Here is a 16,724-nt window from a genome sequence, read left to right on the forward strand (position 1 = left end):
TCGTCTCTACAAAAAATACAAAAATTAGTCAGGTGTGGTGGCTCACACCTGTAGTCCCAGGTAGTTGGGAGGCTGAGGCAGGAGGATCACTTGAGCCTGGGAGGCAGAGGTTGCAGCGAGCCAAGATTGCACCACTGCACTTCAGCCTGGACAATAGAGAGAAATCCTGTTCCCCCCTCTCCTGCCCCCTCCAAAAAAACAAAAAACGAGAGAGAGAGAAAGAAGAAGAAGAGGAAGAGGAAGGAGGAGAAGGAGGAGGAAAAAGAAGAAAAAAGAAGAGAAAAGAAAAGAAATTTTGGAGTGCAGAATATATGTTATCCTTAAGAGATAGCATGATATGCCATTACTTTTAACATCATTATATTTTTAGGAGGGATCATGTTTAAATTGTCAGTTCTTAAAAAGGATTGGTGGACATTCTTGGCTGAGAGTCTTCATTACATACAAGGTTTGGTGTTTTTCTTAGCCCAGTCACACACCAGCCCGTGACCAGAAAGAACAATTCTGGTTGTCCTTGTGACTGCCTCTCTGTGTCCTGGTCTGAAGAGTCTTGTCGGGCTGTAGCCCTAGGTAAGAAGTGTGCAGGAAGAGAGTCAGCAGGACAACTCCGGTCTGTGTTTGGTGGGGGCTGGTGGGGAAGCAGGTCCTGGGGAAGTGATGTTCAACTGAGACCTGAAGGGTGATCAGGTTAGCCAGGATTAGGAGGGAATAGAGGAGGAGGTGAGGGGACAGCTGGTGCCAATGCCCAAGGAACTAAAGGAACTCCCAGGACAGCTTGTGTTTAGAGAACAAGGGAGGAGTAGAACAAGGTGAGGCTGCAAATGGAGATGGTCGAAGCAATATCTGATTGTGTCCTTCCCTGAAGGCTCAAAAATGTTTGATGCTTCCTTGTTGCCCTCAGACTAAAGTCCACATGCCAGGTAATGAAGGTTTTCCTTAATCAGCCACATCCTCCTTTAAAGCCCCTTTCCCTGCTGTCCTATTTGTTTTCCACATACCCTATGTTTTAGCCATACTTAGCCTTTATTATTCTCTAACTTGAATGTGTTTGTACTTTTCTCTGACTGTTGTTGGCTAAAATCTACTTCCCCACCTCTTTTCAGTAAGGCCCAGCTTAATGTCATTGGTTTTTTCGAAGCCTACCCTGCTGCCTGAAATCAAAGAGAATGTCTTCTCTGTGGTTTGATAATACTTTTGTCATTCTGTTACTCTAATTATCCCATCCTGACTTGTCTGTGGTTGTATATATTAATATGTGTAGTTTCCACACTAACTGTAGGCACATGAAGGCAAAGCTTTCATTTAGTTTGTAGCGTAGACCTACTTGCAGTAGAGGATCTTTGAATTTTGGTGGAATTGCATCAAACAGGTAAGTGGCAGCCCAGGATTCAGAAGTATTCGTCTGTGTGGGGCGTCTCATTCCTAGAGATAAAACATTGAATGGAATGTTCTACTGTGTTCTCTGTATACGTGAGTTGTTTTGGATAAACAGACTATGGGAAATTGTTGAAGTTCCCTGGATTGGGAAGAAGGATGAGCTTCAAGGCTGAAAGGAGTAAAACTCACCTTCTTTGTACCTTTATTACTTTAAAGTTCAGCATCAGATTTCTTTATTGGGATTCTTTCTACTTTGTACAGAGCATCTGTTAAGAACATCTTCAGCCAGCCGGCCTGCTTCCCTGCCGAGAGGGCCTGCGATGGAAAGTGCCAAGACCCTCTCAGGTGATGACTTTCATCTGAATTTTTGTTGTATTTGTTGTTTTTTAGAGACAGGATCTCACTATGTTGCCCAGGCTGATCTCAAACTCCTGGCCTCAAGCTATGCTCTCACTGGCCTCAAGCTGTCCTCTCACCTTGGCCTTCCAAAGTGCTGGGATTACAGGTGTGAGCCACTGTGCCCGGCCTAGCTGGGCTTTAAATCAATTGGAAGTCCTGTGCTCAGCTAAAATTACCATCCCAAAGCCTTTCTGTGTGTGTGTTCTTCAGATTCTTTCTCAGTCTATTTCCTCTATTTTGTATAAAGTTCTGAGAGGTTTTCTCATCCAGTTACCTAGCACACCACTTAAAAGAAACTACTGATTTAAGGACTATAAAGAATTGACATTGAACGAAAAAAACATAATTATAAAATTATGCTAGAAATATATAAGCATGTCATTTAAAGATCATATAACAGGAGAAAATATTTGTGCCCTCTGGATCTTTAAGGGCATTGCTTTACTAATGCAGAGTTACATTCTGCTTGTGGTTATCCTAAAATCATTGAGAAAATTTTAGCCAGTAAAGTGGGCGGTGGGGGTGGGGGTGGGGGTGGGAGTGGGGGCGGCAGTTTTTAGTAATCAGGGGAAAACAATTACTGACATGTAACATGGATTGCATTAAATCAGCCCAGGAATGATAGAGTTAATGGCGCCTGCAGATCCACCTTCTTCTGAGGTGAGAAAGAATCTGAGGTCAGGAACTTTGTCGACTGTGTGACTTGTCACTGTGCTCAGCCCTGCGTTCTGAGCACCTGGCAATACTCAGTGCTGCCTTTAGAAAGCTGCTGTTGTGGATCTGGTACCAGTGGCTGAAGTGCCTACTCCCACTGAACAGTTCTCAGAACATTTTGTAATTCTAATGAGATAGTACAGTGGCTTACTATGCCAGACTTCAGAATAGGACATTTGCAAAAGATTGTTACTATTTCCCAACAGTTGACTTGATATGTTTTGGTTTTCTGTCTTATTGATTTAGTTTTTTAAAATGTGCCCTGAGGCCAGTTGCGGTGGCTCATGCCTGTAATCCCAGCACTTTGGGATGCCTAGGTGGGCGGATCACCTGAGGTCAGGAGTTCGAGACCAGCCTGGCCAACATGGCAAAACCCTGTCTCTACTGAAAATACAAAAATAAGCCTGGCATGGTGGCAGGCGCCTGTAATCCCAGCTAGTCAGGAGGCTGAGGCAGGAGAATCACTTGAACCCAGGAAGCAGAAGTTGCAGTAAGCCGAGATGCGCCACTGCACTCCAGCCTGGGTGACAGAATGAGACTCCCTCTCAAAAAAAAAAAAAAAAAAAAAAAGTGCCCTGAGCTAGCATTACATGTAGCCCTGTAATAAATCATGTCTTTCCTTTCTGTCCCTTTAACAGTGTTTTTGGCTGAATTTAGAAGGGTTGTATTGATTTGAATTGTGTGTGTTGGGCAGAGCTGAGTAGTTACAAGTCTGATTATAATTAGCCTTTGGTTTTTAGTTGTATTTGTAATTAAACAGATGTTTATGTAGTACTCACTATGTGCTTGGTAGGTACTGTGAGGGTTATAGAGATGGATAAGGCACACTCCTTGTCTATAAGGAATATGGAGTTCAGTGCATATTTCAACTATGACTTTTCACAGTTTTTTTGTTTGTTTGTTTTTTGTTTTTGAGATGGAGTCTCTCTCTGTCGCCCAGGCTGGAGTGCAGAGTGGCGCAGTCTTGGCTTACTGCAACCTCCACCACCCGGGTTTAAGCAATTCTCCTGCCCCAGCCTCCCATGTAGCTGGGATTACAGGCATGCACCACCATGCCTGGCTAATTTTTGTATTTTTAGTAGAGACAGGATTTCACCATGTTGGCCAGGCTGGTCTGGAACTCCTGACCTCAAGTGGTCTGCCTGCCTCGGCCTCCCAAAGTTCTGGGATTATAGGCGTGAGCCACTGCACCTGGCCTCACAGTTTTTTCAATGGAAAAATAAGAAATACTTTCCAGTTATCAATATTAGTTTTTCCTCCTGTATGGTAATATCTGTTGTTTTTGGAACCTTCAGAAAAAAAAAAGTCTCAAGAACTCAGTCTAAAATGTTTTTGCTATAGAGTGCATAATGACTATTTCTCACAGTGTCTCGACGAAGTAGTGAAGAAATGAAACGGGACATTTCTGCACAGGAGGGAGCGTCGCCAGCCTCTCTGATGGCTATGGGAACCACGTCTCCACAGCTTTCCCTGTCCTCTTCTCCAACGGCATCTGTGACTCCCACCACCCGAAGCCGAATAAGGTAGAGAACAGTTAATATTCATGCATTTCGTGTGTACCTTTCCTGGCCTTTTGACAGTAAATGATCAAGTTGTAAAATGATGGCATTTGAGCACTGTGATTTTTCTTTTTCTGTGTGTTGTTTGCTAATCTTTCTTATATCCAGAATTGGGTAAATGGTATAGAAGACACTGACAAAGTAAAAATGATAGTTCCTTTCCTCAAGCAGCTGTATCTTTTTTTTTTTTTTTTTTAGAGAATGGTTGCATGCAAAAGGAAGTATTATGAAATTTAAATACCGAGGAATGGGTGGAGTGTTAGGGAAGGCATCCCAGAAGGTTAGAATTTGAGTGGGGCCTCGAAGGTTGTAGACAGGGAGGGTGGGGGGCATGATTGGCAAGGTCAGTAACTTGAGGGGATGCACCAAAGGGATTAGTAAGTGAGGAGTATGGAGGGGGATGCTGTAGGTAGGTGGTTCTATAGATTCAGTAGACTGATACAGAAGGCCAGAAGAAGGTGTACCTACCATATCAAGGAACAGTAGAAGAAAAGATTGACTAGGCAGGGGATGGCAAAGTGATGGAACTTTTCTTTTTTTTTTTTTTTTTGAGATGGAGCCTCGCTGTCGCCCAGGTTGGAGTGCAGTGGCGCGATCTCGGCTCACTGCAGGCTCCGCCCCCCGGGGTTCATGCCATTCTCTTGCCTCAGCCTCCCGAGTAGCTGGGACTACAGGCGCCTGCCACCTCGCCCAGCTAATTTTTTGTGTTTTTAGTAGAGATGGGGTTTCACCGTGTTAGCCAGGATGGTCTCGATCTCCTGACCTCGTGATCCACCCGCCTCGGCCTCCCAAAGTGCTGGGATTACAGGTGTGAGCCACCGCGCCCGGCCTGGAACTTCTTTAAAGTCAAATTGAGTCACTTTGATGTAGTAGAAGCTATAAAGTGGTGTAAATAAATTATCATGTCTGGATCAGTGTGATAACAGTGGAAAAGAGGTGAAGAGAGGGTTGGACCCAGATTTTTCATAAAGAAAGGTGATTTCAGTAACAGATCTTTATAAAAGGAATGCAAGAATGGATGATATCAAAGATGGCTGTGTTTGTTTACACTGGGAGTCTGGGAACGTGGTGCTACATTAATAATTGATAAAAAGTACATGAAAATCTAAGTTTATATTTTATTCATAGTTCTCTTAGGACTAAGAGGTATTAAGAACTTGGGGGAAAAACAGATGTCAAAAATTTAGCATATGTTGTTTATAGGGATGAAGAAAATTGTTGGCAAGCATTAAGAATAATTAAAGGAAGCAGCCGGGTGTGGTGGCTCAAGCCTGTAATCCCAGCACTCTGGGAGGCCGAGGTGGGCAGATCACTTGAGGTCAGCAGTTCGAGATCAGCCTGGCCAACATGGTGAAACCCCATATGTACTAAAAATACAAAAATTAGCCTGATCTGGTTTTGCGCACCTGCAGTCTCAGCTACGTGGGAGGCTGAGGCACTAGAATCGCTTGAACCTGGGAGCCAGAGTATGCAGTGAGCGAGATCGTGCGACTGCACTCCAGCCTGGGCTTCAGAGTGAGACTCTGTCTTAAAAAAAGTGACTTTTATGTTGAGCCGTGACAACTTTTTGTTTGTTTTTTGTTTTTGATGTGCCTTTTTGCATCCATTCACATAACTGTGTCTTTCTCTTTCCCTGTGGTTTAGTGATAGTATAACAAACTTCTTGGAATCCTTTAAAGCAAGCTTCTCCAACCCGCAGCCCAGGACAGCTTTGATTGCAGCCCAACACAAATTTGTAAACTTTCTTAAAATATTATGAGATTTTTTTTTTGCAATTTTTTTTTAGCTCATCCGCTATTGTTCATGTCAGTGTACTTTATGTGTGGCCCAAGACAATTCTTCTACTTCCATTGTGGCCCAGGGAAGCCAAAAGATTGGACGTCCCTGCTTTATTTAAAGCAAAGCAGGAATGTTACAGGCTGACACACAAAAATGTATATTTCCTTCAAGGAGGCAGTCTAACTGCACATAGAAAAGTAGTATTTTTCCTTTTGGTTCTTAGAGCAATAAAAATTGGTACTATTTCAAGGCTCCTCTCAATTAGAAAAGCTTCTGTTGTAAATGTGTCCTCTTTGATTTCCTAGCGCACTTTGGAGGGTCAATACTAACAGAATAAATATACTGAGGAATACTAAGCTGCTTGTAACATATGAACCTTTAGGATATTTATTGGGCTGCTAAGTTCACAGAACATGGGACTAGAGTCTCCACTTTGCTATAATCACTGAAAAATAGGCCAGTCTTTTAAGCACAGGCTACTAGTCAAGCTGCCGGTTACATTACACAGCACTCCCTTTCTCTGGGTATTCCTTGGTGTTCTGTTCCACTTCCAGAGTGTGACCAAAAGGGAAGATACGGTGCAGAATGAGTAGAATTGGAAGTCTTCCCTGCCCCTTCACCAGGGGTGATTGCAAAACCTTTTTTGATTAAAGGTCTGGCCTAAGGCAGGATATTTATTTTGACTGCAAGGCAGTTGACAATGCCATAAAGTACCCTACATAGAATTTTTAAAAAATGAATCATATGTATAGCCACGGAATTTTAACCCCCCCAAACTTCTACAGTGGTTTTACTTACTATCATATAGTAAACTCTGAGGTTCCTTGGGATAGGGGCCCTGTGTTGTTCACCTTCAATTGCCTACTGCCTGCACATTGCCTGGCACGATGGTGCTCCATAAGGAGATGGTGAATAAGTGAGCTTACAGAGAAATTCCATTTTTGAGCAAGGCAAAATTCTAACTGCCTAAAGTCAAAAAACAGTGTACAACATAGAACTAAATACATCTGAGACATTTCATGGAAGTTACAAATATTGTTCATGTTTATTGCCATCTTTTGTCTGCTTCCCCCCATTGTAGACTTCTTAAAGGCAAGAACTATTATGCCTTAGAATCCTGCACCTTGCATAACCTTACCGTGTATATTTTACAATAAGTAATTTTTTAAAATGATGAGATGGTAAAGGACATAAACGGTTATTTTATTTTATTATTATTATTATTTGAGACAGTGCCACTCTTGTTGCCCAGGCTGGAGTGCAATGGCGTAATCTCAGCTGCAACCTCCATCTCTAGGGTTCAAGTGATTCTCCTGCCTCAGCCTCCCAAGTAGCTGGGATTACAGACACCCGCCACCATGCCCAGCTAATTTTTATATTTTTATATTTTTATTAGCGATGAGGTGTCACCATGTTGGCCAGGCTGATCTCAAACTCCTGACTTCAGGTGATCTCTCTGCCTCAGGCTCCCAAAGTGTTGGGATTACAGGCGTGAGCCACAGCGCCCGGCACATTTTAATTTTAAATGCACTTTGTACTGTCTTTGTCACTTTCCATGTGGGTGATTTTTTATAGAGTCCCTTTCTTCAGTTAGCAAAGAATTCTGACAACAGTGCATCTATGGGGCCATAAACTAAAAATCAAATGTATGAAAAACTATGTCTTGCCTTTGTATTGCCTTACCATGTACATTTCCCCTGTTTAAAAATGCAAACTTTAATACTTTTCTCTTATTCTGGTGCCCAAACAAAAAATATTTCAACTTTGGGTTACTTGTTTTCAGAGAAGAAAGGAAAGACCCTCTCTCAGCATTGGCCAGAGAATATGGAGGATCAAAGAGGAACGCCTTGCTGAAGTGGTGTCAGAAGAAAACAGAAGGCTATCAGGTAATCATATGATTCTTCTGTCCCATGTGAGTAATTGGCAAACCAACTGCTGGAGTGTCGTAGCTTACTACGTGTCACACATTAGAAATGATAAGTCCTGACCTGGCATGGTGGATCACATCTGTAATCCTAACACATTGGGAGGCTGAGGCGGATGGATCACTTGTGCCCAGGAGTTCAAGCCTGGGCAACATGGCAAAACCCTGTCTCTACAAAAATAAAAATAATAATAAGCTGGCATGGTGGTGTGTGCCTGGAGTCCCAGCTACTTGAGAGGCTGAGGTGGGAGGATCACTTGAGCCTGGGAGGCAGAGGCTGCTGTGAGCTGATAAAAGAAGAAATGATGAGTCCTATACAAAATGTTAGGAACACATTCTCAAAGTCCAGCCATAACTTGACTATCACTTGGGTGAAATAAGTTTGTTACCTTTCCACAGTACCCAATATTTCCAATATTACTCATCTGGTAGCACTTTCTTACTTAAGTCCAGGTTAAATGCTTTTTTTAAGTTACGTTAAATATAACTTTGGAGAGCTGACTCTAATTCTCCATACAAAAGGGAAACCTGTAGAATTCATCCATTCTGCTAAAAAATACAATTTTGATTTCTAGTGTCCTCACATACAGTATTAGTTACAGAGATTCTCCCCAGCTTGCAGCTGATACTCTTGATTGCATTTCATGCTTTGGCACAAATGCACAGAAGTACAACACAAAAAGGGAATGGAGTTCTATGTTCCTGATCTCTTCACATTAGACTTCATCTCACCAAAATGGCATAAAAGGTGTAGCTACAACATTTGCATACAAATTTCATGCAAAAGAGGTAATAACATTAGTAGAGGAAAAGAAGATCTGCCATTAACAGGTCACTTTTGGATGAATTTGTACATGACTTTAAGTGATGATCCTCAACTCATTTAAGATTAAAGAGCCAAGCATATTGCAGTGGACATACAGAAAAGTCATGATAATCATTGAGGATTTACTAAGACTCTCCATGGCTCAGCTTCAAGCCAGTGGCAAGTAAAAAAGAGAAGAGAAAATAATTTAAAAAAAGAATCTCCATGCCAGCTTCCACTGGCTAACAAAGGAGATAAGTAGTGTTGGCAAAGATGTGGAGAAATGGGTAGGCTTATGTTTTGTTGGAGGGGACCTATAAAATGTTGTAACTGCTGTGGAAAATAGTATGGCAGTTCCTCAAAAAAGTAAACAGAATTACCATATGATCTGGCAGTTCCACTTCTGGAAAATTCCACTTCTAGGAAAGCAGAGACTTGGAGAAATATTTTAGGCACACCCATTTTTGTGGCAGTGTTATTCACAGTAGCCAAAAAGTGGAAGCAACCCAAGTGTCTGTCGATAGAAGAATGGATAAACAACCTGTGGTATATAATACAATGGAATACCATTCTTCCTTAAAAAGGAAGGAAATTCTTACACATGCTACAACACGATGCACACTAAAGACATTGTGCTAAATGAAACAAGCCATATACAAAAGGGCTAATACTACATGATTCTAATTATATGGAATACCTAGAGTTAGTAATATTTATAGAGACAAAAAGTAGAATGATGGTTGCCAGCGGCTGGGGGAGGGAAAAAAGAAAGGGGGTGGGTACACAGTTTAGTTTTACAAAATGAAAAAAGTACTAGAGATGGATGGTGGTGATGGTAGCACAATCATATGAATATACTTAATGCCACTGAACCGTATAATTAAAGATGGTTAAAATGATTTTTTATGTATATTTACCACGATAATAAAACTCCACTGCAAAAAGAAAAAAAAAGAAAGATTGAGATAAGACCAGATAGAAAACCAGCAAGGGAATAGAAGACTTGAATAGTACTGTATACCAACCAGACCTAAAGACATTTTACAACACTGCACCCAATAATAGCAGAATACACATTCTTCTCTCAGGTGCACATGGAAGATTGCAGGTTAGGCCATATGTTAGGTCATAAAACTAGTCTCATTAAATTTAAAAAGACTGAAATTGGCCAGATGTGGTGGCTCGTGCCTGTAGTCCCAGTATTTTGTGAGGCCAAGATGAGAGGATCACTTGAGCCCAGTAGTTTGAGACCAGCCTGGGCAGCATCGGGAGGCCCTATCTCTACAAAGATTAAAATGAAATAAATAAAAAGATTGAAAGCATTTAAATTTTCTTCATTTTTTTCTGATCACAATGAAAGATTAGAAATTAGTAGCTGAAGGAAAATTGGAAAATAAGTGAAAATTAAAGCACACACTCTAACCAGTGGGTCAAAAAATTAATCACAAGGGAAATTAGAAAATGCTCTGAGAACAAAAATGAACGCAGCATACCAAAATTTATGGGAGGCAGCGAAAGCAGTTCTCAAGGGGATTGACATTGATTGATTGATTGATTGATCGATCGATTGAGAGACAGAGTCTCATTCTGTCGCCCAGGCTGGACTGCAGTGCTGCGACCTTGGTTCACGGCAGGCTCCGGCTCCCGGGCTCAAGTGATTCTTCTGCCTCAGCCTCTCAAGTAGCTGGGATTACAAACGTGTGCTATCATGCCCGGCTAATTTTTGTATTTTAGTAGAGACGAGGTTTCGCCATATTGGCCAGGCTGGTCTTGAATTCCTTACCTCAGGTAATCTGCCTGCCTCAGCCTCCGAAACTGCTGGGATTACAAGCATGAGCCACCGCGCCCGGTCTCAAAGGGAAATTTATAAACACCCACCTTTACAAAGAAGAAAGATCTCAAAGCAGTAATCTAAGTTTCTTCCTTAAGGAAGTAGACCAATAACAGGCTCTGAAATTGAGGCAATAATTAATAGCTTACCAACCAAAAAAAGTCCAAGACCAGATGGATTCACAGCCGAATTCTGCCAGAGGTACAAGGAGGAGCTGGTACCATTCATTCCGAAATTATTCCAATCAATAGAAAAAGAGGGAATCCTCCCTAACTCGTTTTATGAGGCCAGCATCATCCTGATACCAAAGCCTGGCAGAGACACAACAAAAAAAGAGAATTTTAGATCAATATCCCTGATGAACATTGATGCAAAAATCCTCAATAAAATACTGGCAAACCAAATCCAGCTGCGGCTGGATCCACCATGATCATGTGGGCTTCATCCCTGGGATGCAAGGCTGGTTCAACATACGCAAATCAATAAACGTAATCCAGCATATAAACAGAACCAATGACAAAAACCATATGATTATCTCAATAGATGCAGAAAAGGCCTTTGACAAAATTCAACAACACTTCATGCTAAAAACTCTCAATAAATTAGGTATTGATGGGACGTATCTCAAAATAATAAGAGCTATCTATGGCAAACCCACAGCCAATATCATACTGAATGGGTAAAAACTGGAAGCATTCCCTTTGAAAACTGGCACAAGACAGGGATGCCCTCTCTCACCACTCCTATTCAACATAGTGTTGGAAGTTCTGGCCAGGGCAGTCAGGCAGGAGAAAGAAATAAAGGGTATTCAGTTAGGAAAAGAGGAAGTCAAATTGTCCCTGTTTGCAGATGACATGATTGTATATCTAGAAAACTCCATCATCTCAGCCCAAAATCTCCTTAAGCTGATAGGCAACTTCAGCAAAGTCTCAGGATACAAAATCAATGTGCAAAAATCACAAGCATTCTTATACACCAATATCAGACAAACTGAGAGCCAAATCATGAGTGAACTCCCATTCACAATTGCTTCAAAGAGAATAAAATACCTAGGAATCCAACTTACAAGGGATGTGAAGGACCTCTTCAAGGAGAACTACAAACCACTGCTCAATGAAATAAAAGAGGATACAAACAAATGGAAGAACGTTCCATGCTCATGGGTAGGAAGAATCAATATCGTGAAAATGGCCATACTGCCCAAGGTAATTTATAGATTCAATGCCATCCCCATCAAGCTACCAATGACTTTCTTCACAGAATTGGAAAAAACTACTTTAAAGTTCATATGGAACCAAAAAAGGCCTGCATTGCCAAGTCAGTCCTAAGCCAAAAGAACAAAGCTGGAGGCATCATGCTACCTGACTTCAAACTATACTACAAGGCTACGGTAACCAAAACAGCATGGTACTGGTACCAAAATAAGAGATATAGACCAATGGAACGGAACAGAGCCCTCAGAAATAATGCCGCATATCTACAACCATCTGATCTTTGACAGACCTGACAAAAACAAGAAATGGGGAAAGGATTCCCTATTTAATAAATGGTGCTGGGAAAACTGGCTAGCCATATGTAGAAAGCTGAAACTGCATCCCTTCCTTACACTTTATGCAAAAATTAATTCAAGATGGATTAAAGACTTAAATGTTAGACCTAAAACCATAAAAACCCTAGAAGAAAACCTAGGCAATACTATTCAGGACATAGGCATGGGCAAGGACTTCATGTTTAAAACACCAAAAGCAATGGCAACAAAAGCCAAAATTGACAAATGGGATCTAATTAAACTAAAGAGCTTCTGCACAGCAAAAGAAACTACCATCAGAGTGAACAGGCAACCTACAGAATGGGAGAAAATTTTCGCAATCTACTCATGTGACAAAGGGCTAATATCCAGAATCTACAGTGAACTCAAACAAATATACAAGAAAAAAAAATCCCATCAACAAGTGGGCGAAGGATGTGAACAGACATTTCTCAAAAGAAGACATTTATGCAGCCAAAAGACACATGAAAAAATGCTCATCATCACTGGCCATCAGAGAAATGCAAATCAAAACCACAATGAGATACCATCTCACACCAGTTAGAATGGCGATCATTAAAAAGTCAGGAAACAACAGGTGCTGGAGAGGATGTGGAGAAATAGGAACACTTTTACACTGTTGGTGGGACTGTAAACTAGTTCAACCATTGTGGAAGTCAGTGTGGTGATTCCTCAGGGATCTAGAACTAGAAATACCATTTGACCCAGCCATCCCATTACTGGGTATATACCCAAAGGATTATAAATCATGCTGCTATAAAGACACATGCACACGTATGTTTATTGCAGCACTATTCATAATAGCAAAGACTTGGAACCAAGCCAAATGCCCAAGAATGATAGACTGGATTAAGAAAATGTGGCACATATACACCATGGAATACTATGCAGCCATAAAAAATGATGAGTTCATGTCGTTTGTAGGGACACGGATGAAGCTGGAAACCATCATTCTCAGCAAACTATCGCAAGGACAAAAAAAAACAAACACTGCATGTTCTCACTCATAGGTGGGAATTGAACAGTGAGAACACATGGACACAGGAAGGGGAACATAACACACAGGGGCCTGTTGTGGGGTGGGGGGAGGGGGGAGGGATAGCATTAGGAGATATACCTAATGTTAAATGACGAGTTGATGGGTGCAGCACACCAGCATGGCACATGTATACACATGTAACTAACCTGCATGTTGTGCACATGTACCCTAAAACCTAAAGTATAATTTAAAAAAAAAAGGAAGTAGAAAAAAGATAAGCTAAACCCAAAATAAGCAGAAGGAAGGAAATAAAGATTAGAGCCAAAATAAATAAAATAGAAAATAGAAAAACAATAGAGAAGATCAATGAAAAAAAAAATGGGTTCTTTGAAAAGATAAATTGACAAATCTCTAAGTAGATAGATAAAAAGAAAACGAAGACTAAAGTTACCAAAATCAGGAATAAAGGGACGTTACTAATGACCTTAAGAAATAAAAAGGATTAAAATGGAATACTGTGAACAATGAATGCCAAAAATTGGATAACTTAGATGATATGGACAAATTCCTAGAAACATTAACTATCAAAATGGACTCAAGAAGCAAGAACATCTGGAGAGACAAATAACAACTAATGAGATTGAATTAGTAATCAAAATACTTCCAGCAAAGAGAAGCCCAGGACCAGATTACTTTACTGGTTAATTCTTCCAAATTTTAAAAGAGGAATTAATAGCAATACTTCTCAAACTCTTCCAAAAATCAAAGAAAATATTACTTCCTAACTCATTCTGTGAGGCCATCATTACTCTCATACCAAAAACGGAAAAAGATATTACAAAAAAAAGAAAACTGTAAAAGCCCTCGACAAAATAATGACAATATCCAGCAGTATATTAAAGAGGATTATACACCCCGACCAAGTGTTCTTTATCCCAGCAATGCAAGGTTGGTTCAACATATGAAAATGAATTAATACTGTAATACCATATTATTAGAATAAAGGGGAAAAAACCCACATGATCATCTCACTAGACACTGTAAAAGCATTTGGTAAAATCCAGCAGCCATTTATGATTTTAAAAACTAGGAATAAAAGGTAATTTTCTCAATCTAATAAAGGGTACCTATGAAAACCCACAGTTGGCTGGGCACAGTGGCTTATGCCTGTAATCCCAGTACTTTGGGAGGCCAAGGCGGGTGATCAGTTGAGGCCAGGAGTTCAAGACCAGCCTAGGCAACATGCAAAACTCCATCTTTACTAATACAAAAACTAGCCAGGTGTAGTGGCACACACCTGTAATGCCAGCTACTTGGGAGGCTGAGACATGAGAATCACTTGAACCTGCGAGGTGGAGGTTGCAGTGAGCCGATAACACACCACTGCACTCCAGCCTGGGTGACAGAGTGAGACTCTGTCTCAAAAAAAAAAAAAAAAAAACCCCACAGCTTTAACATTATACTTAATGGTGAAGACTGAAAGCTTTCCCCTTAAGATCAGGAACAAGAAAGAATGTCGTTTATCACCATTTCTATTCAACATTTTTCTGCAAGTTCTAGCTAAGACAGACAAGAAAAAAAGAAAGAAAAGGCATCCAGATAGGAAAAAAAGTAAAATGATCTCTATTTGCAGATGATGTGATTTATGTCTAGATTTTTTAAAGAGATAGGGTCTCACTATGTTGCCCAGTCTAGGTTCAGACTTCTGGGCTCAAGTGGTCCTCCCACTTCCAACATCATGAGTAGCTGGGACTACAGGTGTAGGCCATCACATCCAGCTTATATCTAGAAAACCTTTAAGAATTCACATAAAAACTGTTGGAACTAGTAAATCCAGAAAAGTTGAAGATGCAAGATCAGTATACAAAACTCACTTGCATTTACATATAGTAACAGTAAATTAAAACATTTCCATTTATAGCAGCATCAAAAAGAATAAACTATTTAGGAATAAATTTAACCAAGGAGGCACAAGTCTAATACACTGAAAAATACAAAACATTGCTGAAAGAAATTAAATAAATGGAAAGACATACCTTGTTCATGGATTAGAAGTTCTGATACATGCTGCAACTTGGATGAACTTTGAATATTTTATGCTAAGGGAAAGAAGCCGAACATAAAACTTCAACCTAAAAAGATTTCCACACTCAGGCCTGAAAAGTCTCAAGTTTTGTTGAACGGCAGGAACGTGAATACTGGCAGTTTCAAGTTGGTTGTAGAACTGAAACCTCAAGCATAAGTGAAAATTACACAATCACTTAGTTTTTTTTTTTTCTTAAGAAAGAACTTTTTTTATTGAGATATGCCACACAAGATACAATTCAACCACTTAAAATGTACATTTCAGTGGGTTTTTGTTTTTTTTTTTTTAAGTGTATTCAGAGTTGTATAACCATTACCACAACCAGTTTTAGGCTATTTTTACCACTCCATAAGGAAATCCTATACCCATTAGCAGTCATTCTCTATTTACTATAGGCAACCACTAATCTACTTTCTGTCCTATAGATTTCTTTATTATGGACATTTCCTATAAATGGAATCACACAATATGTGGTCCTCTGTGACTGGCTTCTTTCATTTAGCATCATGTTTTTAAGGTTCATCCATGCTGTAGCATATACTAGTACCTCATTCCTTTTTATGGCCAAACAATATTCCATTGTATGGATATGCCACATATTTATCCATTCTTCTGTTCAAGATGGTGTTTGTGTTGCTTACACTTTTGGGGGGGGTTATTATAAATGTCACTGTTAAGAACTTTTTTTTTTCGACATGAGGTCTCACTATGTTTCCCAGGCTGGTCTCAAGTGATCTTCCCACCTCAGCCTCCCAAGTAGCTGGATCTACAGGCACATCCCACCATGCCTGGTTTGTTGTAGACATTTGTGTACAACAAATTTTTACATGGATGTATGTAGTTTTCTCATCTTGTTGTCCATCTTCTAGCCTACTACCAAAGTGTTTTTGAAATTGATCTTGTTACTTCTCTTTAAGCTGCTTCATTTGTTTCCCCTTTGTCATTTGGTTAAAGTCCATGATCTTGGCTTGAAGAGGCAAGACCCCATAGTTTATTGAACATTTTAAGCCCACTCCTTGATCTATGAGCTGCAGAATGGATGTTGTATTAGCAGACAGGAAAACAACATTAATCTCCTTGTATCATCATTAGAGCTCCTGGCTGACTGGTTACATTGTCAATGAGCAGTAATATTTTGAAAGGAACAGTGGGCTTAAAATGTTCAATAACTATGCTGTCAACAGATGTGCTGTCATCCAGGCTTTGTTGTTCCATTTATAGAGCACAGGCAGAGTAGATGTAGCATAACTCTTAAGGGCCCTAGGATTGTGGGACTGGTAAATGAGCATTGGCTTCCACTTAAAGTCACCAGCTGCTTAGGCCCTAATGAGAGAGACAGCCTGTCCTTTGAAGCTTTGAAGCCAGGCATTGACTTCTCCTCTGTAGCTATGAAAGTCCTAGATGTCATCTTCTTTTAATAGAAGGCTGTTTTATCCACATTGAAAATTGTTGTTTAGTGTGGCCACCTTCATCAGTGATCTTACCTAGATCTTCTGGGTAACTTGCTGCAGCTTCTGTATCAGCACTTGCTAGCTTCGCCTTGCACTTATATGTTATGGAGATGGCTTCTTTCCTTCAATATCATGAGCCAACCTCTGCTAGCTTCAAACTTTTCTTCTGCAGCTTCGTCACCAATCTCAGCATTTATAGAATTGAAGAGAGTTAGGGCCTTGCTGTGGATTCAGCTTTGGCTTAAGGGAATGTTGTAGCTGGTTTGATCTT

At 40.4% G+C, this 16,724-nt stretch overlaps 1 protein-coding gene across 18 annotated transcripts in view; it reads left to right on the forward strand.

Moving 5' to 3' along the window:
- The window catches only part of SPECC1L (sperm antigen with calponin homology and coiled-coil domains 1 like), a 148,732-nt gene that overhangs the window by 92,173 nt on the left and 39,835 nt on the right, over nucleotides 1-16,724 (forward strand). For 16 of the 18 annotated variants that reach the window (XM_063807479.1, XM_063807483.1, XM_054675349.2 and 13 more), the window contains 3 exon segments: nucleotides 1,639-1,722; nucleotides 3,857-4,013; nucleotides 7,612-7,714. In XM_063807479.1, the coding sequence (XP_063663549.1) occupies nucleotides 1,639-1,722; nucleotides 3,857-4,013; nucleotides 7,612-7,714 (344 nt within the window). 18 annotated transcript variants of the gene reach the window in all.

This window comes from Pan troglodytes, chromosome 23 (genome assembly GCF_028858775.2).
Source record: "Pan troglodytes isolate AG18354 chromosome 23, NHGRI_mPanTro3-v2.0_pri, whole genome shotgun sequence".
Taxonomy (NCBI): Eukaryota; Metazoa; Chordata; class Mammalia; order Primates; family Hominidae; genus Pan; species Pan troglodytes.